The sequence below is a fragment of the Corvus cornix genome, chromosome 2 (genome assembly GCF_000738735.6).
Source record: "Corvus cornix cornix isolate S_Up_H32 chromosome 2, ASM73873v5, whole genome shotgun sequence".
Classification (NCBI taxonomy): Eukaryota; Metazoa; Chordata; class Aves; order Passeriformes; family Corvidae; genus Corvus; species Corvus cornix.
The window spans coordinates 105,622,070-105,645,256 of NC_046333.1; the positions used below are offsets into that span (position 1 = coordinate 105,622,070).

The 23,187-nt window shown below is 43.2% G+C and overlaps 1 protein-coding gene across 1 annotated transcript in view; it reads left to right on the forward strand.

Moving 5' to 3' along the window:
• Nucleotides 1–23,187, forward strand: part of COLEC12 (collectin subfamily member 12) — a 93,206-nt gene that overhangs the window by 7,318 nt on the left and 62,701 nt on the right. The window contains exon 2 of the mRNA XM_039549336.1: nucleotides 4,460–4,510. Coding sequence (XP_039405270.1) covers nucleotides 4,460–4,510 — 51 coding nt within the window. The remainder of the gene's footprint in view (nucleotides 1–4,459; nucleotides 4,511–23,187) is intronic.

Sequence of the window (23,187 nt, forward strand, 5' to 3'; positions counted from 1 at the left end):
ACTCATAAGTGATCCATGATTAATTTATTTAAGATTTAAGAACAAGAAATTAAACAGTTCTGCTCCACAGATTTGCTTTGCCTCTAGCAAATTAATCAAATGAGAGTCTAATTTGTTTTAGATTAAATGAATTCCCTCTGTTCGCTGCGTTAATCCCCAGCTGAACTGCCTTTTTATAATTCCCACTCCCTTGAAGCATTGTACTGTAACTTATTTAACTCTACAACTGTATTTATTAGAGGTGTTGCAGTAATAGCTTATAACTGGAGGGCAAGTGGAATTTGGCATTGATACTCAACGGGGCATGGATATTGCCAAAATATCTCAAAGGGGTTTTTTGGGGTTTTTTTTTTTTTAGACCAGAACTCTTGCTTTGCTCTGACTCCCTAAAACATTTGACTTACTGCTGCTGCTCAGCTACAGTCTGACAGTGATTTGTAGCAGTTTGCTGTAAGCTCCCCATGACAATCTGTTCTAGCATCCAAAGAGACTCTTGTAAACCCAATAAAAAAGGAGATCTCCAGTGGCCCTTCCCCTACATGGTTAAATACAATTGGTTGCTCACACATGTTTCTGTTCTGCCCAAAGCTCGCCTTTTTTATGGACCTTCCTGCTGCCAGAGTTCTGTACAAGTCAGTGGAATAAGAGACCAGCTTTTTATGTTTCTTCATCTTTCTTATTCTGGATTCTCTATCTTTTGGTTCACAGCTGAGAACTCACTTGAGCATCTTATAACTAAGTTAGGGCTGGTCTTCCCAGTACTAAAGAGTTAATTCTTGTGACCAGGACATAACAACAAATTCTGCTTGATTGTCTGCTTCAAGGAGGAGTCTGCCCTCCATAATTTTCACCCATGAAAATAAGCCTTGCCTACATATTAATATATGTGTATGCAACAGAAATACTGCATTCATTCCAGTCCTCTGCAACTGAGAAGGACTGGATTTAAACTAAAGAGAAATATTTCTAACTTAAGGCTTTCACAATGTCAGACAAGCCCCTCCTACACCACTTGCAGCCCCACTCAAGTATGGGCACCACTGATGTGAAAATGCAGAATTTCTGTTTCTAAGATCAGCCACTGGTGCTCAAAGCTCATGAATTTCTGTCACACCGATTTCTGATACTGCCTTTAAAAGCATAAGCCATTAAAATGTACTGGAGGTGTTCTTAGTATTTTCTTTCCTACTTGGTGTATATTTTCTTAACCTCTGTAATTCATAACAGATCACATTTTCATGGTTTTCACTAGAAAAGCTGTTACTTTTTCAATGAAAACTTAAGTTCTCCTGTATTTTCGTGATTTGAAGCTATCAGGAAGCTTTGAGATTTTTGTAGAACTTGTGACAAAAGTTTAACATTTCCTTCACTGGAACAGGGAGCTGAGGGTCAAGTTTCTGCTGCCTCCAGTGAGGACAATGCTACCCAACAGGCATGGGACGAGCAGGCTGGGTGCAGGGCTTTGCCTTAGGACTTAAATTTTGCCTTAGGCTTAATTTTTAATATTTCAAACACAGACTTCTTTTGAGGTCAGACTTTCAACCCATCTTAGTCTGTTTTTCCAAATTTCTGAATTTGGAAATTTCTGAATTTGGTAATTTCTGAATATTTAGTCTAAGCTTACTTTATTAATTTCTTCCATCTTTATTTTCCTTAAACTTCTAACATTACAATTAATATTGTAAAATATTGTATTTGCACATGATTTCAGCAAAGTTGCAGTTGTGACTGAAAGAACACTGAGCTTTGCCTGTTAAATAATTTTCATAGACTTCCCTTAAAATTGCATTGACTGCCCCTTGCAAGATCAGCTCACAGAGACTGAAAATCATTTAATGTGATGTTTGAGATTTTTGTGAGCGGGGAGATGGGTCACCACTTGATATAGCTGTCCTTGCCCATTTCCACTTGTTTCAAATACTATGAGTGCTCTTCAAAATTAGGAGGTGAATGAATAATTACTGAATAAAGAATAATTAGTATATAGAATTATATATAATATAATTATATTGAATAACTAATGAATAAGTATTCAAAGCTTAAGGAAAAAAAACATCCCTGGCATGAATACCATGCAGCATCACAAATACTGAAAAGCATATATATATTTAAAAGTACATGTGTGTATCGAAATATGTAAAATGTATTTATATAAATATATGTTGCAAATACAGAAAAGGCCAAAGAAACACAAATGTGATTAAAGTTGTAAAAGCCAATGCTGTTGGTCTAAGTGTGAAAAACAAGACAACTAGGGAAGGGGCTGTCAGCCTGGGAGGAAGGTCTTGGAGATATGGTGTGGGATGAAGCTGCAGGATTTAAAGGTGGCCTGGCTGTATACATCAGATACGGATGGGATAAGCCAGGTTACACTCCTGAGAAACAAAGGAGGCGATTGTGTTGCAGCCTGATAGCAGGAGAGGGCAGGAAGCTAAGGGCTCTGGAGCTGTTATCTTATTTTGTGCAGCATTTTATCTTTTGTGCAAGAGGGGAAGATTTTTCCTAAGTAGCTCACTGTTGGGATGAGAAGTTGGTTGTTGACTGTTTATGGTTTATTGGTATTTGTCTTGTTTAGTTGGGGGGCCTTGTCTTCAGATAGCATTCAGGACAATTGTGAGGGTTTGTTTGGTTGGTTTTTTTAAAGGCTTCTTTCTGCTTTCAAAATCAGGATATGTTTATTTGCCTAAGGAACATCCACTGGCTCTTCCACTTCTTAAATGCACATCTGAATTGGGGGTCTAGCTAAAGATACGGACAGGAGCACTGCTGGCAGTAAGCAAAATGTCTTACCTAGTGTTTTTAGCTGTTTAATCAACAGTTCTGCCTCAGTAAAGGGTGATGTTCTGCAAAATTATGCATTTCATGGACTCTGCTGCTGCTTCAGGCAAAGTCTCCTCCAGACTTCTGTTCGTGGCACCTCGCAGGTCAAAAGGAGGAACAAGACAGATTTCCTGCTGGAGACATGCACTCAAATCATTTAGGCTTTGTTGAGCCTGGATGGAGACTGTATCTTTACCTTTGAATTCATCCCCCCAAGGCTCTGTGCAGGCCCAAGTTAGCTGTGGCACCAGTTAGCCCAGTTTTGTGATGCAGAGCAGCCAATCATGCAGTAAGTCTGTGGGCAAAAAAGGTCTAACTAAACACAGACTTCTTACTCCATCACACGTGTTTATCTGCTTTGAGCTTGCTTCTCCTCCACCAGTCATTAAATGTTTCCTCTGGGAAATACAGAACTTGGAGAAGAACAGCCTGGGCTGTGCTGCCTTCCCAGCAGTTGATGCAGAGGCTGGTGCTGGTGATGAGGCAGGGCTTTTGCCTTTCCTGACTCAGCAGAATGAGGGGTTGTCTTGGTGGAAGGAGGCTGAACACATGAACACAAACATATCCTTTTTTCTAAAGTAGTCATGGGTGTATTTCTTTTGCTGATGCCAGCCTTTTCCTTTGCTGCCAGAAGGAAGTGGAGAGAAATTCAGCTTCTGACAAAATAAACTTGTGATTATTAGCATATTACTACTTGCTAACTATAAAGATGAGAACAAAAGGCATGAGGGAATCATCAAATGATAGAATATGCTGAGTTGGAAGGGACACTCAAGGATCATCAAGTACAGCTCCTGTCCCTGCACAGGCCAGCCCCAAGAATCACACCATGTATTTGAGAGCATTGTCCTAATGCTTCTTGAACTGAGGCAGGGTTGGTGCTGTGACCACTTCCCTGGGGAGCCTGATATTTTCCTAATAGCCAACCTAAACCTCCCCTTACACAACTTCCATTCCCTCAAGTCCTGTCACTGCTCACCAGAGAGGAGATATCCATGTTTGCCCCTCCACTTCCTCTCACAAGGAAGTTGTAGACTATCCTGAGGTCTCCCCTCAGTCTCCTCCAGGCTGAAACAAACCAAGTGACCTCAGCCACTCCTCTAGAGCCTTCACAGTCTTCACCATCTTGGTTTTTATTTTTCTTATCTGTTTGAGTTTATCAGTTCTGTTTCCCATTTTTTATCGGATCTGACATTTTCAGGCCAAGCTGCATGGGAGGTGGTGGATGGATGGATGGATGGATGGATGGACAGCCATCCCCTCTGACTACTGTGGTCCAGACAAGCCTGACCAAGTGGCACATTGGTGACAGTTGTGGCTGTCATTGTGATGAGGGACATATCAGCCCTGGTCTATACTTAGCTGGCCAAGCAGGCCTCAGGATGGCTGCCAGGTGATAAATCTGCATAGTTTGTAATCCAGAGTTCTGCGGGGGATTCTGTTTGGGGGAAAGGCTCTGAACTGCCTTCTGCACTTGGAGACAGAGGTGGGATAGGAGCAGCACAGGGGAAGAGCAGTAGCATGCCTAACAAATCAATTAAACTTACACGAATTCATGAACATGCACCTGTAAAAACTTCTTCCCATTTTTTTCCAGTGGTAGTAGTAATAATCTGCTGCTGTGTGTTTCTTTCTCCAGACGACTTTGCAGAGGAGGAGGAGGTGCAGTCCTTCGGCTACAAGAGGTTTGGTAAGTGCTAGCAGTCTTCAGCTTGCTTTTGCATAGTGCTTAGGGTAAGTCAAACACTTGCCATGAAAAACCTTCTTGCTGGCAGCATCAAAACATACAGGTACAGTCCCATCATCCACATTCAATGTCCTCCCAGAGGAAGGTGTGATGTTTAGACTTGGTTTATTTTCTTGGCAAACATAAGGCTTCCAAAATAGTTCTTTCATTATGAAATTGAAGCCCACACTTGAAGAGAAATGAATGTGCAGGCTGTAATAAAAAATGGGCCATGCCTCTTACATGTCCTCTTCCCAGCTGGGCATTGCTTCAGCCCCCAGACAGATGTGCAGCAGGGTTTGTAGGTGTTCCCCAGAGTGGTTTCATGGGATCTCCTGTAGACTTGCAGAAACTGTACTGTCAGCTGAGCCAGGACATAGGCTGTGCACTTCTCTCAAAGGAAAAGGAAAAGGATACGGTATGAATGCATTCTAATGTCAAAAATTATTAAAATTAGGTTGGTCACTTTCTTTCCTTTTTCCACTTTCCTCCCTTTTTCCACTTTCCTCCCTTTTTCCACTTTCCTCTTTTTTTTTTATGTTTGTTCACCCAAAATGGTCTTCTCCTGTGAGGAGGGCAGTGCCACACATCTGTGCACAGGGGTCAGCAGCCTTCAAGGCCCCTATTTTCAAGGCTCTTGTGATTTTTTTCTGAAAACGTTTCAGTCTCTGCAGTCAACAATTTCACCCAGGGCAGGGGAATGCCTGTCCCCATGGCAAGGGGAAGGTGACATGGTGGCTTCTGAGCTCCCACAGTGCCAGCTCGGTGTTGGAGCCAAAGGGGCTCATCATCAAAGCTGCTGGTGCCTTTTCACCTATAAGTCATCAGAATAATGGTTCACCTCATTTTTTCTGTCCTGGGAAAGTGGCTGCAACAAGAGTCACTTTCAGTGACCCCAGCTGGCAAGTGGATAGGAAAGGCAGGCTGAAAATAAAAATGAAAAATAAGTCAAAAATTCCTTCCATCCCAAAAGTAGCAGGGGGAGGCAGCGTAAGATGAGGAGTTTGGGAGGTGGGGATCACATTCGCATGACCTTTTCTACCCCCTGAACTACTCCACTGCTCCCTGCTGCTGAGCTTTATTTTGGATAGATCAGCCAACCACAGAGCCAGCATCTGTGGCTTGGAAAGTCCTCCATAAGGCTGCACACAGGGTTTTTTCCTACTTTTGCTGTTGTTGTTGTTGTTGTTGTTCTGGATTAAGCCCTGGAATAGCAAAAAAGCAAAACAAATCTTGAGAAATAGGAAGAAATGCTATCTGTTCATTTCTGTCACCTCCAAATGAGTAAAAAATATTGGTATTCATTAACAGCTATAAAAATAGGTTCCCTTTGTGTTATCCTCTACCTGGCTATCCCTGGTCAGCACTCTCTTGCAGTGAACTGCAGAGAATTTTACCGAGCAGTGGGTACTCCATTGTCCTTACTATCCCAATAGTAAGTGCGCTGTTGTGACATGATGGGATTTTTGCATACTAACTTGCTCTCATTAATTTCTTTCTCATGGGTATTGTGATGCTGCCAAGGTGAGTTATTTCCACCCTTAGAAATGCAAGACCATTTCCAGAAATGCTTGTGCTGTTGGGCTTGGCGGGGCAGCATGGAGGGAAGAGAGGACTGGCAGCCGGGAAATGGTAGGAGGAGATTTCACCACAAGAGGAGGAGTCAGGGTCGTTCCACCCTTAGGAACCAACCATAACTGCCTTATGCCTCAGGAAAACAACATTTCTGTGGTCAGGGAGGTATCCCAAATATCTGTAGTACAGATGAAGAGCCTTGCTTGAGTAAAGGGAGAATAGGATCATGAATGAAGCCATAGCATTGGCACTGGTGAGAGCTGTAATTCAATAGTGTCCCAGTCCAAGCAGCCTTCTTTGTCCACACTATTTTGGAGCCCAAACTTCCTCCCATACTCTCCTCATCTTTCCCAGCATCATGGAGCTCAGGGAGGATCTCAGCTGACCTGGTTTTCATACATCCCTGCACCAGCATACATGCTGTTTGACTGCAGATGCTCATGCTTTTGTGTCCCCTAAAGGGTTTATTTCCCCTTCTTCAGAAAACCTGACTCAGTGTATTTCCACCTCTGTAGTCTCTGCTGCATTTCCAGGCAGCCTCTTAGCGGCCTCTGGAGGGAGCGGGAGCCTCGTGCCTTCAGCAGTGCTGGCAGCTTCCTCACCTGGCACTGGGCTCCTCCAGACAGAAAGGTGACGTGCACGTCTTTTAAAGACTCCAAATTCAGTGGACAGCTGGGTCAGCATTTCAAGTGAAGCACTCTTGGCTCTTTGGGCCAAAATGCATCTGAGTAGATCAAGCTCCTGCCTGACCAGTAGGAAATGTTACATGTGCTGTCTCAGTTGGTGTTCCCTCTTGGCCCTGTGTTCTTGATGGTAAAAGAAGGCAGGGAGGAATCCCAAGGCAAGAGCCAAGTTTTATTACACAAACCTTGATAAAAGGTCGTTTTAAAAGAAGTCCTGCTGGCTGGCACTGTAGAAATGCCAGTGCTGCTCCTGTACAGCCTGCTGGTGTGGGATGGGATAAAAACAGCAGTGGGGTTTTTGTTTCAGGAGTCATAGTGCAAGAGCAGTTGTGTTAATATATTGTGACTGGAGAAGTCCCTGTATGCTCCATGGACATGAGACATGGAGGACCATGAGTCAAGTACCTTTGACTCCATCACTTGGAGGTCTTGTTTGGAGCACAATGTGCTCTGAGGGGCAGAAGGCTAAAGTATAACTGGTTTGTAAAAAATGTGGCTAGCAGTCAGTCACTGCTGGCAGCTGGGAACATGTGTTGGTCAGCATTTGGCAGGCAAAACCTTGACCAAGCTGCTTTCCTAGAGTTCAGCTGAGGAGTTTATTATTAGCTGCTTTGTTGCTGGAGCCTGTAGTTTGGTTCAAGGAAGGAAGAGATCAGCAGAAGGAGGGAGGGAGAGAGACATTCTCCAACGATTCTCATTTTGGGGAAGAAGTTTTTGAAAAGAGGACTGAATATGCACTGTCTTATACCACTTCCCCTTTTTCTGAATCATTCTGTCCTTCCTTTTCAAATAAGTTAATTTCTGGAAATTTGTCAAGCTGCTGTATTTTTTAGTCAATAGAACATTAACCGGTCATATTAAGCCAAACATACTAAGCATAAGACACTAACATATTAAAGAACAATGACAACTCCTAGGAAAATACACATCAGATTTTTTCTCCTTTGAGCTTGGGACAGATTTGCTGCAAGGGGTCAGCGAGAATGAGGAAAACAGTTTTTCCAGCTCACTGATGCTGTTTACTTCTTTTCAATGGATGCTACAGATGTGCAGGGATGCTGCCAGAAGTTGCTCAGCTGCAGTGCCTCCAGATTGCTGCACTGAAAAAGTGAGGAAGCGTGTTTCTTTTCCCAGTTACTTCATCTTCAGCCCCATTTCTCAGGCTGTTTTAAAGTTATCTGCTCCAGATGGCAAGCTAAGCCTCTCCACTGGTTTTCCTCTACCAGATTGCCATCAGTGTTAACTCTTTCATCAATCAGTGTCGCTGGTTTGCACCACCCCATGCACAACTCACTTTGGGAAAGAATGAATGAGGAAAGGGCAAAACTTCCTTTCCAATATGATACACTTTGGGGATGCTAAATCTCAGGCATGAGAGCTCAGACTAGTTTCTAGATGGTAGACAGAAGGATGAGATCTCTTTCTGGCAGGATTTGACTCTTTCTTCTGAGATTCAGGCTCCAGGTATCTCCACAGGCAAGGGAATTGAAGGTATCAAATGGACTCCAAGGTAGAAGATCTGATCTTCCTAACTCATGGCATTCTGAGGTAATAGATGTAGAATTCATTGTGCATTTTGTTTCTTTATGTTAATGTTTAAGAACTTAAGATCTGCACTTTAATAAATAGAGTCTTTTAAGTAGAAATTTCACCATGAAATTACTGATTGCATAATTCGAAGCTACAGTAAATATGGAATTGCTGAATGCAGAGGAGATGGTCTTTGAACTGTTGCGAAGCACACTTGTGGTATTTTAGAAAACAGACTTCAAAGAAATGAGCTGAAAGTCCTGCTGATGAAGAGAAGCTTCCCAAGGTATCAGAAGACAGGACCAGTACACTGTAGATAAGTGGAAGACTAAACAGCTTGTGTAAGATAATTACCCTTTGCCCTTGGCAAACACAGCCAGAATTGCAGACTGTGAGCCTTTTCTCCTTAGAAACACCCATCTTGGTCCCCTCCATGCTCTAGACAGTGAGTCAGGATACTCCTCACCTTCACCTCCCCTCTTCCCTGCTGAGCTGTTGGTAGGAGACAGTCTCCCGTGTCCCCAGGGAGGTCCAGTGCACACCAAGGCACTGTTCCTCCAGCCTTCTCCACACCCCTGAGGTCAAGAGCTGAAAGGGAAAGAGGGATAAAAATTAGCAGGGGTCCCCCTCAATGAAGGCAGGTACTTCTTTAGGTATCTTTTGTAGGGTATATAAGATATGACTGGGTCAGGATACCCCTTCTGTGCAGTTACAACAATCTAGCTCCTAAGCATGATTCCAGGTGTAAGAATCAAGTCTAGGAATTTCTGGACCAGGAATGGATGAATCATCCTGCCATGCACTAAAAAAAGATGAGGGGGAAAAAAAATGGTTTAAAAACGCATTTGTAAAATTTTTTTCCCTGATGAGTGGCTTGGGAGCAGCTGAACTAGATCCATTTAACTGTTTTCTCACCATGCACTGTTCATAGCCTTTTATACAGTAAGAAGCTATATATAATTACTTCACCTTCAATAAAATACAACTTAGGGAGTTTCAGGAGTGTACAACTGATAAAAGCCATGTGAATAGGTTACAGAAAAAATGAAAACTTTAAGATACAAAGCTTTTTCAGAAAAGGGTTTTTTTAAAAAGTACAGGGGATTTTGTGCCTATGAATAATTGTTCAGATATGATGAAAATTCATGGCTCAGAATTTTGCGATAGTTCAAGAGTAGCATTTATTCATTAACACTGCACAGACAGAATAATTTTAGTCCTTGTCTCTGGATAAATCCAGGCTATTGTTCACAACTCTAATAGGAAGCACCAAAAAAATGTCTGGCATCAGCCAGGTGTGCTATAGATATACACAAACCTTAAGCCGCTTTGGAAAAACAAAAATTCTAAGCTTTAGGAATTTGTCAACTTTTCTTTATGGTTTGTAAATGACCAGTGAGGGATTTCAGGTGCCACAACCACATACCTCCCTGGGCATTCTTTCACATGTATGCCTGCAGTGTGTAATCATATGGCTCAATAAAAAGTCACTCATAATCACAGAGCCAGAGCAAAGTCAGGCACGTTGCTTCCAGTTCACTGATCTGGCCATGTGTGACAGATGAGGATTTTGCCTGCATGCGTCCTGGGGTATGAAATCCCCGCTGAATGGTGGTGCCTGTGTGGCTGTTCATTTTAGGCCAAGAAATTCCATTTGGAGTGACCCTTCTAATTGCCATGGCCAATACAGTGGAAGGGGGCCGAGCCTGCCCTCTCCTGGGGTGAGCCCTGAGCCGCTGAGAGAATCCAGCACCCTCAGAGGTCCTGAGTTTGTGTCGGGGCTTCAGTCCCAGAATCAGGGGCTGCATGGGGAGGGACCACCTATGTACAGTTCCTTTGTCTTTCTTTTCTTTTCCAGTATGTGCTCCCAGTACTGGAGCAGTTGGCAGGGAACTGAAGTCTGAATAAATAAATAAAGAATGCTGACATGTGTGCAGTATTGCCATTGCAGAGGAACGTGCTCAGGGCCTGTCAAGGTGCCCCTGTACCATCAGCATGTCCCTTCTCTGTCAGTACCTTTGGCCTTTTGCAATGTAATGGCATGTGGGATAAATGGAATATACAAACAACAAATTTGAAACTGCCTATCTTCATAAAGATGGAGAATAGTTGGTGGACCCTGAGAGATCCATCAGTGTCAGGCAGTAACAGCAAGATCCAAAAAGTTATCGGGTCTGTGTGTCCTGCGCTAACTTAGGAGCTGAGACATTCAGGTCTGTGGGTTTGAGGCTGCCCCTCTCCAACCTGTCCTGCTGTGCCTGGCTTAAAGGCACTTCTAATCCAAGCCCGTAAAGAGGCCTCTTAGCAGTGCCGTGGGGACTAAAGTCATTCCAGCTGTGTGTTGTTATGGAGGCAATCTATTTTCTCTTAGTTATGGGTTTTTTCCTATTTAGTACAATTAAAATTCTTGACATGCTTCTTCATATATTGCAGTCACATGCTTGGAGCAATACCTGTTTGATCAATCTGTCTTTTACAGGGGTGAATTGAAAGGCAGTGTGGTCACCCTGATGTGTGAATTTTGCTCTGTCTTTTTCATTAGAGCTATAAAATAGGTGTGTGGGCTGAACAGTACGTTGTATTTACGAATGGAATGAAAAACATTGGCTACACTGCAAGCGACACCTGGGGATTTTGGTTTTATTTCCCTGTAAACTAGCTGGACAAATAATGATGTTTGGTAACATCAGCTTGCTGCCAGAACACCTAAGCTGCACTGTGGGCTGTTCAACTTCATAGCAAAATTACCTGTGAAATTACTGTCTTGGAAAAAAACTGAGCACTGTGTTTTCAGCACTTGGTATCAGTATGTTTTCGTGCAAAGGAGTAACACAGGAAAACTGTGGCAAAACACAGGGGAAAAAAATGAAAACTTCAGATATGAAGACATCATGAGATGGAAGGAAAAAATAGTTGAAAATACCCATTAGTGGACTCTCCCAGCACTGCCATGGGATTGTAGAATGCACCAGCATTACTCCTGAGCTCCTCTTAAGCTTTATTCCAAATACAAGTCTGCATTTGTCGCCAGCTGCTACTATACTATGCTCTTTACTGCATGCTGTTAACTCTATGCTTGCAAGTGCTCAATGTGTGCAATTGATCTTTCGTTTTTCTGTACCTTCTTCATAATGATTTCCCATCAGAAAGCAACACAGGGACATTGGTCTTACCATGAGAAAGGGGGGGCCGTATTCCCTTGAGTATTTTGTTGGATGAACCTAACAACACACACAAATTTAAACACATACCTGTCATGTGCTGCTTACTTTGATATTCTGGATTCTTTTTATTTCTTAGGCATTTCCTCAACCCATACTGTAGCTCCATGTGTGGTTGGTGCCTGGTTTCCCATGCTCCCAGGGGAAGCCACCGCAAGGATGATGTGAAACATAAGTTTCACCCAGACCTGAATGTGGGACCTGGACCTAGACCCCCTAGACCCCTGGACCAGACCTAAATGTCTCTGCTGTCCTCCACCATCACACTCAGCAGCCCTGAGCCTGGCCAGTGTCTTGGCAAAATAACATTCTGAGTGCAACATCATCATATTGTTGTACTTGACTCATTTCTTGATCATTTTCAGAGAGAAAATTTTCTGTCTGAAGATTGACTTCCATATGAAATCTGAATATAGGACTTAGGGTAGGAGTCATATGAGCTACTTTTAGGGATCTGAGGCAACTGCCTCTTTAAAGACACCTGTCCTTAAAATGGCAATAGCAAGGAAAAGACTTCCATGCTGAGCAAGAGCATCCCCATGCTGATCATTTTGAGTTACTACATAGATAATATTGTCAGTTCCAGATCTCTGTATTATGTCCCATTAAAAAGCTGGGGAAAGCCTATAAAGGGCTAAAGAAGCCTGTGAGAGAGAACGGTGTAAGGGATAGCACAAATGAAGAATGGGGTAAGTGTTTTAGGCTGATTTGTCCTGTTACAAACACTAACAAGGAAACAGTGTGTTGCTTTGCCAAGTCAAAATCAATTCAAACTCCACCGTGCTGCTCTACAAAATATTAGCCAAAATAAAGCCTGGATTAAAATTTTACCCAGTCTCAATTAGACTTTTGTATATGGGTAAACCTTAGGTGAAGCAGCCAAGAGCCAAGAAATTACCACTTGTCCCGTTCCAGCCTGGTTTAAGTGAGTGGGCTGAGACTCTGGAAAGCGGAGAGAGGTCGGGAGAGAGGCGTGCGCGGGAAGGAGCCTTGCTCAGCGCCCGGAGCCGGCACGGACAAGAGTTGCGCAATGGGTGTATGGAGAGGCTTGTGTCCTGCAGATACTTTTCAGCTCAGTCAGGAAAGCATCTGGAAAATCCACCCACTCAGCCAGAGAGAGAGATTGATGCCTTAAATAAATAAAACGTGAATGTGTTTTTGTGATTCGGCTTGTGACTCTTAATGGAGGCAGCTGAAGTTTCTGTAGTAGATGGAGTGCGAGACCCAAGGATCCACTTCTCTTCAGCCCAGCTGAGGCTTGTAAGGAGATTTTGTATTTAAAGTGGTGTGCAGACATTCAGGCCTAGCGTAGCAAAACTTTGTGTCTTCTCTGGTTTCATAATGCCACAAAGATGCAGACCAGAATTATTTTCCTTTAAGGACATCTGGGCACAAGGGTCTGCTTAACAGGGCTTCACTGCATATTTTTCAAAACCTGAAATTTTAAATATTTGGAAAATGCTTACTGATTTTCAGATGGAAGATGAAAAATTCTACCAAATTTTATATTTTTAATTAGTCCAGGAATGGATATGGAAGCTTTTACTTGCCAGGCTTGTTATGGTCCATATACCCTATATTTGGTAGTATTCAATGCAGAAGAAAACCTTGCCTTTTATGTTTTGTTTGTGGGTTAAGGTATGATTTCAGACCATCTGTGTATGTAGTGACAACTGTTGACTGAAAGATTCCTTACATATATTTCTGCTTTATCATATGAGGACAGTCTGGTTACAAGAAATAATAATACATAGAGCCAAAGGATATTTTTCTTCCTTCTTCCTTTGTCTCTAGAAGTTAATTGCTTCAGGTGGAAATCTGGTGTATAATGCCTCACATAATTGGTGATTTCATTTTAAATCTGACCTGTAAGTCTCAAGTTTGGACTGGGAGAAATCTTGTCCTTAATTAAGACTTTGCACAGTCTGAAGCCAGATTAATCCAAACACACACTGTCCAGGTTTCAGCACAGCATCTGTGCACAGCTAAATTCACTTGTCCCCAGAAGTTACTACACATCCCTGCTTATATGCACAGGTGTTTATGTTTAAACCTATGTGCTTTGTGGGAATACCTCCCAACTGGATTTGGCTTAGTGTATAGGACTACCTAACAGCACAACTTCAAAAACAGATCTGTGGGACTACACTGCATGTTGATTCCATCTGGAAATTTGTGCTCCAAACATTGTTTCCTAGCTCTGGAAAGCCAAAAATCTGAGAGGTGGTTCTTGTGCTCACTGTATTCCAAGGCCTCAGTCACAAGTCTTCTGGATGCCTCAAACAAAATAACTTGCCTCCTTAAGAAAGCAGGTTTCTTCTTGTTTAATGATACTACATGTTTAACCTCTTCTGCAAATTTATAAAAATGACCATATGCAGATTTCAGTGTTACACAAAATTTCTTTACTCCAAGTGCCTTGCAGAAAGCAGCAGCATATCTTGGTTTTAAGGGGAGGCAAACAAACTAGCACCACGCTCTTCTGCTCATTACAAAGGAGCTGAAAAAACTTCCCAGAATATTGACAATTTTAATACTGATACCTGTTTAAATAGTTAATCAAGGTTAGCTAAAATTAGGAGAAAATTTGGGGGGCTCAAAGTAATGAGTTTGGTATGTGTGAGGGTCTGGATCAGCTGAAATACTGGAAGAGGAAGAAGGAGTAAACATGTCTTCATTGGCTTTCTCTTGCCTCATCAAAGAGAACCAAAGATCATTTTTCAGAGACCTGTCATTCAACCTTCCTTTGCTCCATCTCTGCTGGTCTCAGATCAGAACCATCCTTTCTGCAAGGTCCAAAGCAGCACATGAAGCCACATCTGTGAAAGATCTCTGTGCTTTGTGTGGTGTTCACAGCTCAAGTTCATCAAGGTTCAAAAAACTGCAGGCTCTGTGGAGATGCTGGTTTGTGGTGTCATGGTCTGCTTTTGCTTTTTAAGAGGTAATGGGAGCAAGGCAGAGGTGGCTCTGTCCTTTTCATGTTTAGCTGTAAGTCTGTCCATTATTCCCCCTGCCCACTTGGGTTAGCTCCGAAGTAGTCCACCAGAAGGTAAAAAGCTCATCTCAGTACTGAGCCCACCGAGAGGATACAGAAGGGAAATTTGGTAGCTGCAGGAAATGCCTGCCCTTGTCAGAGGGCAATTGGCACCCCATAAACCCTGTAAACTTCACAGCTCGCCTCTTGCTTCAACAGGCCTTGACTCTGGGCCAGGAGCAGATGAAGACACAGCGTGAGTTTGAACCCCTTTGCCCAGCATGTTACCACCATGCATGCTGACCCACAGGACGAGAGGGTGCTGGCTGGGGCCCACCTCTGCAGCAACAGCCACATCTGCTGCAGCTCTGACCTCTGAGAAACTCGTATTCTTGGCAAGCTGCTGTGTGAAATACAGCATGGTGAAGCTGTTTTTATTCTCAGTTGTCTTGCAAAAGGTTACTGTGAGTAGTTCTGTGCTTTAATAAAAAGAAATAGAGCTGTGTTCTTCACAACAAGCCCTTTTTATTACACTTGGTTTGAATAGAAATTGGCCTCTAATCATGTCTTCAATGGAAAGAAGACCCCTTATGAAAGCCTTTCATTTACTACAGAGAATGAACTTTCCCATGCATGAAACCAGATTACCAAAACAAACCCGGAAAATAAGCAAAAGAGCTACCAAGAATATGTATATGTCCAGTGGGTGTTCAAGGTGACTTAGAAGACATTAGGTGAAAGTGTCTTTGTAAAAGGAAGCAGAACAGCTGACTATGAAATTAAAGAGCATCTTACGTCAAAGGAATACTTAGATCACTGTAGCCTTCTTCATTTTGAGCCTGGTGATTGTGCTGATGTGGCACTACAATAATTTATTTTATTTTCCTCCCTTCTGGGAGGTTTCTAAAACAATATTTTAAAAATAAATAATGTCTAATGTCTTTTCAGTTGTTCTTCTGGGAAGACTTGTGGTAAGTTGAAAGAAAATACTTGGTGAAGCTGTGAATGGGAGACATTTCCAGGGTGGGCGTTTTGAGGTTTGTTTGGGTTTTTATAACATTCTACGCCTATGTCTTTTTTTTTTTTTTTTTTTAATAGTTTTCATAAGCTTTTAATACAGGGGAAACTAAATTAAGAAGCTCTTCCATATTCCACCAGTTATGGGAGCTTTGCAGGAGGACATGTAATAGAACTATTACCCCCTTTGCCATCCCGCTGGAAGGAAGCCATGATATCACCTTAGTCCTGCAACCTTCACTCAGGCAAATTCCCAGCAAGGGGGTTTTGGCAGGCACTTTTCTGTCCTTTTGCTATCAGATTTGTATATGAAAAGGATTCGTAGCCTCCAGGTGACCATTCAAGATTGCTGTTTCCAGAACATCAGAGTTCCCAGAGGGGACCAAAGGTAGTGCTGGGCTCATTATGATCTCATGAGAAATGTCCTTTTTCTCCAAAGACCTTCAGTTTGGAGATCGTATATCTTGTTCCCCTGCTCCCCCACACTGAGCAACACTTCACATCACAGGTAGGACTTGTTCCTAAAGCATCCTGGCACGAAGTGGAAAAACACCACCTGAAATCAAATCAGTACTTGAGAGAATCAGTAATGTGTTCATATAATTTCCTTTGAGCTTTTTTAAACAAAGTACAGTCCTGCAGAGTTGACTGGTTTTATGAAAGACATCCTCTCTCCGATGGACACATTGCATCAACTCAGCCACCAAAACTTAGCAGTTGAGGGCACAACTGGTTTTTTGGCACTGGAGTTACTAAAGCTGCATGAAGTCAGATGGGGTTTTCCTCTTGTCCCATGCTGGAAGCCCAGCGCTGAGAGCAAAAACAGGAGAGCCAGGCTCAGGGTGGAACACACGCCCTGCTGCTGTGGGGAGGCAAAGCCACACAGAGCTGGCAGGGAACAACAGCGAGGGGGTCATCCCAAAACTCAGCCAAGGGACTCAGTCGTTGCAGTCTGGTTACTCTTATTTGACTGCTGCTCAGCAGGGTTCATATTTCTGTGCCCATTCATAAAAAGCCGTGTCCCTTTGGACCTCTCTTGACTGGTGCCTGTTGGGGCCATTCCTCTGCTGGCTTGATTTGCTTTCTTTTTTATGTACCAGGCTTGACTTCACCAGAGCAGAGCATGCCACACAGGCATGTTTCAGGAGAGGGTTAAAACCATCTGCAGTCTGGAAACCGGCAGGGTCCCCAGAGAGGGTTAAACCCAGGGAGTGCTGATCTGTTTCCTGCCTTTGTTATGATTTCTGCCATGTAACCCAATCTCGCCCACCAACCAGCCTGGCCAGCTGAGTCAGCAGGGCATGGACTGCTGCCGCTCGCCTCACGTCAGCACAGCGAGCCTCCGAAATCCTGGCGGAGGGCTGGCTGATTTTCGGGTTAATCCTGCCCCGAAATCAGTGGGTGCTCACCACCTTCACCCCCAGGCACCGGAGAACAGAACAGAGAGGCAGTGGGCGAGCGTGAAGGGGATGCTCCCCGGTCAGCTGCCGTTGTGTGCCTGTCTAGAAGGGATATACAGAGCTATAAACTCAACTCACTGCTTTTTGTATGGGTCCCAACACAGCCCTTTAGGAAAACCCCATTGAAAATGGGTATGGCATTTAAGACTCTTGGGTGGGGACTCTTCTTTCATGTCCACTTCCACAATGTTTAAAAGGCTTCATGTTTTTAAAGAAAATAGAGCATTATGTGCACATTTTTAGCCCAGCACAGTCTGCATAGTCTTGCAAATGCAAGTAGATAAAATGGGACGTAGTGTAGTGAGGGCAGGGAAGGAGAGCTGTGCCATGACCCTCCACTGCTCACAAATCCAGGGTGTTTCGCCCCCCACTCCCAGAGACAGCCAGGCCCTGCGTGTGCATCCACTGCCTGCCTGTGAGGTGGGCTGCCCTCACCCTGAACCCTGTCACTGTTCGATGTCACCTCAAACCAGCACCCAGGCTTCTTTGCCTTCTCCAGGACTGCCAGCCCAATGAGGAGGAGCACAGGTGGGAAAAGCCTGGTGCTGCCAGAATAAAGGCTGATGAGTTCTTTTGGGGAGAGGGGTGGGGTAGTGCTGGACAGCACGATCCCACTCGCACTGTGGGTCCAGGTCCCCTGGCAGAGATGCTCCACTGTGCCCAGGAGCCCTTGCGTGCAGATGGGAGGCACAGAGTGATGCATGGCAAGAAAAACTCATCTGCTCACTTTGTTTTTTCCTCTTTCTTGCAAGACTGACATGAGCTGGCACTGACATCTGATCCGCTTTTGATCTTTTTCTAGCACGGGCTGTATGTTTTTTAAAGCATTTTGCTGCCAGAGCTGGCCACTCCTAAGAGAGAGGAAAAAGCAGTCAGCAAACATCCCCATTTAAAACTGTGTTCGTTTTAAAGTTTTGCAGATTACTTTGCTTGTTTTTCAGACACCTCATAGGATGTTGCCAGCAGATTTCCAGTAAATTAGACATTTAAGTGAAAGTGGCTTATTTGAAGTATTTGAACAGTGTCATGGGGAAAGCTTAGGTAAAAGACAGAGCTGGGAGGAGGATGATCTGTAGTTTGTCTGCAGCTCTGCCTGGTGTAGATGAGATACCCACAGCAGACCATTATTCTCTTAATCTTATGGTTTGTTATGAGGATTTGGGATTGTCCATTCTGATTTCCCAGGCCTTAAAATTCTGATTATGCATTTCAGCTGTAGTACAGTAGGCAAAACATTGTGGGGTTTTTTCTGGGATTTCTTGCTTCAGGCTCTTTTTGAAATTCATGGAAGCTATCTCTAACTTAATTTTCTCATAATAATTTTAAATGTCTTTTAGAAGTCTGAGGAGAGTGGAGAATTTTGTGACTATCTCTCAGGAATTACATTCTTAGGTCACTGACAATTCTGTTCCAAATAGCTACAGCTCCGCTGATTAAAGCAGTGTTGTCCCTGACAGTGTTGAATTGTGAAATGATTTGGGTAGGTTTGTGTCATCCCACTGTTAGAAGCTCGAGAGTTGAACAATACTTGTGCAGCCAGCTGAAAGGCCTAAATAAGTATGTTGCTTTAAATCACAGTAAGATCCCTCATTCATTTTCACTGTATTTAGTGAATTAGAGCCAGGATCTCAGTGAGCAAGAATAGATTCCTCTGTAGCTGCATGTGCCATGTAGTCCTTTAACACTTGTCAGAGGAACATAAGCAAGAGTTTGTTAACACCTGGATAGCATCAGAGAATTATTGCATCTCACTGTGAAGGTTTTAAAGTTTTGCAGTAGTAAAGTTAGTCCTGCCATGTAGTTTTGCATCAGGTTGTTATGGGATTTATAAAAAAACCATTTTGTTCAGTACTTGGTCTCCTCACTAATTGATAGTTTTAAGGGGCTCTGTTTCCTTTTTCTTAATTAGTAAGTTGGTCTTTACTGCAAGCTGATTTGGGATGGACATTCCAACATCCTCATTGCTGTATTACTAATTTTTAGTGAATAATAGAGATGTTGAATGTGGTCCTAGATGACTGGGTGATAAAACAGCTAATAGTTAAACTTAATATATGATAATTTATGTTCTGAAACCATATCCATCTCCTCTATATTGGCTAATATATATTATCTCAGTATGTATGTTTCTGACACTTTCTTATCTTTTAATGGGGAAACCTTGTAAGAAGCAGACTGAAAACTCAGAGTTTACCACCTTGCACCTCTGTTTTCCAACTATTTTTATGTGTCAAGGAACACTGTTAGTTACTTGTCGTTATGCCCCAAATGTCTCACAGATGTATGCCAAAGGAGAAACAGCAAGAACCAGGAATAAGCAGTATCTTACTTCCTCTGTTTTGTTCAAAAAAGTTTCAATGTTCACTCAGCTCCCTTGAGGCAGTCTTCTGTCCCCCTCTTGATTCTGGAAAAGGGTTTCTTGCTGCTTTATGTATCTGGCCCACTGGGCCATACACATGTCCCTGCTCCGTAGATGAGCTGCCACAGCCATGTTCACCTTCTCGTCCAAGTAGAAGCACCCCTCTTGCTCTGCAAGGTGGGGCTTCATTCATGAGATTACTTGGAACACTGCCCAAAACACAGACACACACAAACAAAAAGGACAGTTGACCAAAATAGGAAGGCCAAGCCTTTCTTTTAACACAAAATGCGGTCATGGGTATCAGCAGCCTCTGTAGATGGTGAGCTCATACCCATTCCTTCAATGGCATTTCCACTGCAGGCTGAGGGAGGGACTGGGAACAGACAGAGCACCTGCTTTGTATCCTGTGCTGGTTGTTGCGGGTTCACCGTGGCCTGGGCTAATCAGAATGGACAGCAATTAAGAGTAATTGAGGTAGTCTTTCTAGCCCAGTGATTTCCCTGTAGCTTTTAATAAGGAGAAATCAGAAGGGGAAACAAATGCTGTTGTTCACTAAGCTCTCACGAGCGGTTTCTGCTTGTCTCAGGATTCAACAACTCATTAGATGGAGAATTGGCAGCGCCTGGTTTGAGTAACACCAGTTTTCTGCGTGTCTGTGTGATGACATTGTTTACATTCTTGAAACATGTGGAATGTTAATTTTTCTGTTGGGTTTTTTTTTCCTTGGTATGGGGTTCTTGGGTTATTTTGAGCCTGAGCTTGTTTTCCTCTATTATGTAAGAAGTCAAGAACATAGGAAGTGTGATGTACTTTCCTCTAGTGATACTGCAGTTAAAGAAACTACAAAGACAGGACTGGCCAAGTAGGATCTTTGTCACTGGCCTTTGGTCACAATAAATCACTGGGTTGGGAAAATATATTAATAATATTATTTTGTTTGTTTGTTTGTTTTATAATGTTGTCTGTGTCTGGTGAGAGGAGGAGAAGCAAGTACCAAACAGATTGCAAAAGAGAAACATGTTTGTAGTGGTAACTGCCCTGGCTGAAAAAGCTGCCTCACCTGCAGCCTCTGTGCTGGGCGGTCTCTGCTGGGACCATGTCTGACATACCAAACCTGTGAGCAGTGTCAGTGCCTGCCAATGAAAAGAAAAAATGTCTAGGGAAATTTTATCTCCCTCATCCCCCATCCCAAAATGTGGATTACTTTTTTTCTCCCCATTTGTTTTGGCCTAAATTCAGGACCTCAGAGAAAGAACTGCAAGTGGTTGGTGAGAAGGGGCAAAGAAGATTCCATGTAAACTGCTCATCTTGCTGCCTATGTAGCAGAGAGCCCCTCACGCCCACTGCTCTGTGGATGCCCTTGCCGCACCATACCTGTGGGAATACACATCCATGTTCATGCATGCCTACAAACTCGGGTCCTCAGCAGCCTCTATTCATAACATGCAACTAAAATGGTGAATCCTCTACCAAGTTCTTCTCATAAACACCACACGTTTTTTACAATCAAGCCATTCCAGCATAACTTGGGATCAGTGAACTGTGGTAGAGAGTACTGTAACAAATGGGAAAATTGTGCTTGTAAATGCGTAAGCTTTTCAGAGGCAACTGCTGATAAATTATTTTAGTTTACCACAGCTTCTCCTAGGAGATTTGTGTTTTTCCTTTTCTTGACATCAGGGCTTCACAAATACAGGCATATAGGCTGATGTCTTCATCAGAGACCCATCAGGCAGCTCAGGTCTTGTTTTGGAGGGTCTGTATGCTCTCAGTCTATCTGTAAACAAAACACATATATTTATGACGTTCTAGAGAAAGCAAGCAGATTCAGAGGTCTTCACTTCAGATTAGCTACTACTTTGAAAATACTTTCTCAAAATGCAATTTTCACATTTAAATAATAAACCGTCATGTTCTTCCTTCTTGCATACCACCTGCCTCACCCAGACGTTGATGTGCGTTATTCCTGTCATCTGTGCAGTAACCCTCATCTTTGTTCATTACATGCTTGAATCTTGTTTTTCCAAAGCCTGACTAAAACAGTCCTGTGGCTCCCTGTAAAGCTGAGAAAATCAGATATTCTTCTTGACTGACCAATCAAATACAGGAGGAAAGCTTTAAATGGACAGTAATTGAAGGTTTGAAGGAAGTTTGCACCCAAAAGCTAAATCTGCAGCCATGATGGCACAAAACATCCAAGTAGTGAAAACCCCACTGGGTCCTCACTCTCTCAGTGCTTGGGTTCCTTTTTGCATGTCTAAAATCACGGAAACACGGAATCAAAGATTGGTTTGGGTTGGAAGGTACATTAAAGGTCATCTAATTCAACTCCAATGCCCTGGGCAGGGACATCTTTCACTAGATCAGATTGCTCAAAGCCCCATCCAACCTAACTTTTACCATGTCCCATAATGAGAAATCTACAACTTCTCTGAGAAACTTGTCCCAGTGTCTCACCACCCTCATCATAAAAAATTTCTCCCTGGTGTCCAATCTAAATCTACCCTCTGTCAGTTTAAAACTGTTTTCCCTTGTCCTATCACTATAGGCCCTGCTAAAACGCCTCTCTCTGTCCTTATTATAAGCCCTCTGTAGGTATGGGAATGCTTCTATAAGGTGTCCTTGGAGTCTTTTTTCCAGGCTGACCAACTCCAGCTCTCTCAGCCTGTCTTCATAGGAGAGGTGCTCCAGTCCTCTGACCACTTTTTTAGCCCTACTCTGGACCTGCTCCATGTCTTTTTGTACTGTGGAAACTGGGTGGACATACAGAACTGTATGAACAGTATTCCAGATGGGGTTTCACGAGAGAGGAGTAGTTGGGAGAATGATCCCCCCTCAACCTGCTGGCCATGTTTCTTTGATGCAGCCCAGGGTGTGGTTCATGCTGGCTCATACCCAATTTTTCATGCACTGGTATCCCCAAATCCTTCTCTGCAGGGCTTCTCTCATACCCATTCACCTCCCAGTCTGATACTGGGGATTGCCCAGACCTACATGCAGGACCTTGCACTTGATCTTACTGAACTTCATGAAGTTCATGTAGGTCCACTCCTTAGACTTTGTCCAGGTCCCTCTGGATGGCATCCCTTCCCTCTGGTGAGGGACCACTGATGCAGTCATTCCATCATAGAAGGCCACTGGATTACTCAGGCATGATTTGCCCCTGGTGAAGACATGCTGGTTGTCTCTAATCACCTCCCTCTCTTCCATATGTTTCAACATAACTTCCAGGATTACCAGTTCCATGACCTTACCAGCCGTGGAGGTGAGGCTGACTGGTTGGTAATCACTTTTAGCAATGAATTCAGGAATTAAGTGAAAGACTGGGGAGAGAAGGTATTTTTTCTGTCTGTTTTCACCATGATTCATGGCCCATCTATTTGTGATATGGAAGTTTCAAAGCATCAAATGCTTCTTTCATTTAGATTTTGTATGTGGGATTACATACTGCAAATAGGGCTGCATTGCACAGGGCTGTATTTGGTGTTACATTCCAAGTATATAAGTTTGTTTTCATATGGAAATACCTCTCTTCAGAATTAGTGCAATGCTGATGTATTGCTCTAATAGTAGAGCTCGTCAAAAACTTTTGACTCTTTTGTCCCAGAAAAAAACGCTGGCATTTCAAGTTTTTGTTTTGTTGGTCTGAATAAAGGCACCGTGTGATTTCCACCCACCTTCCCCCTCCAAGGGACTGTTGTAGAAATGATCATCTTGGAAAAGCTTATACAGCTTTATTTTGAGGTCTTCAGCTGAAGAGCAGCTTCAGAATTCCTGAGTGACTGAGCTATTCTACTTTATTCTGGTGTGATTTAAAAT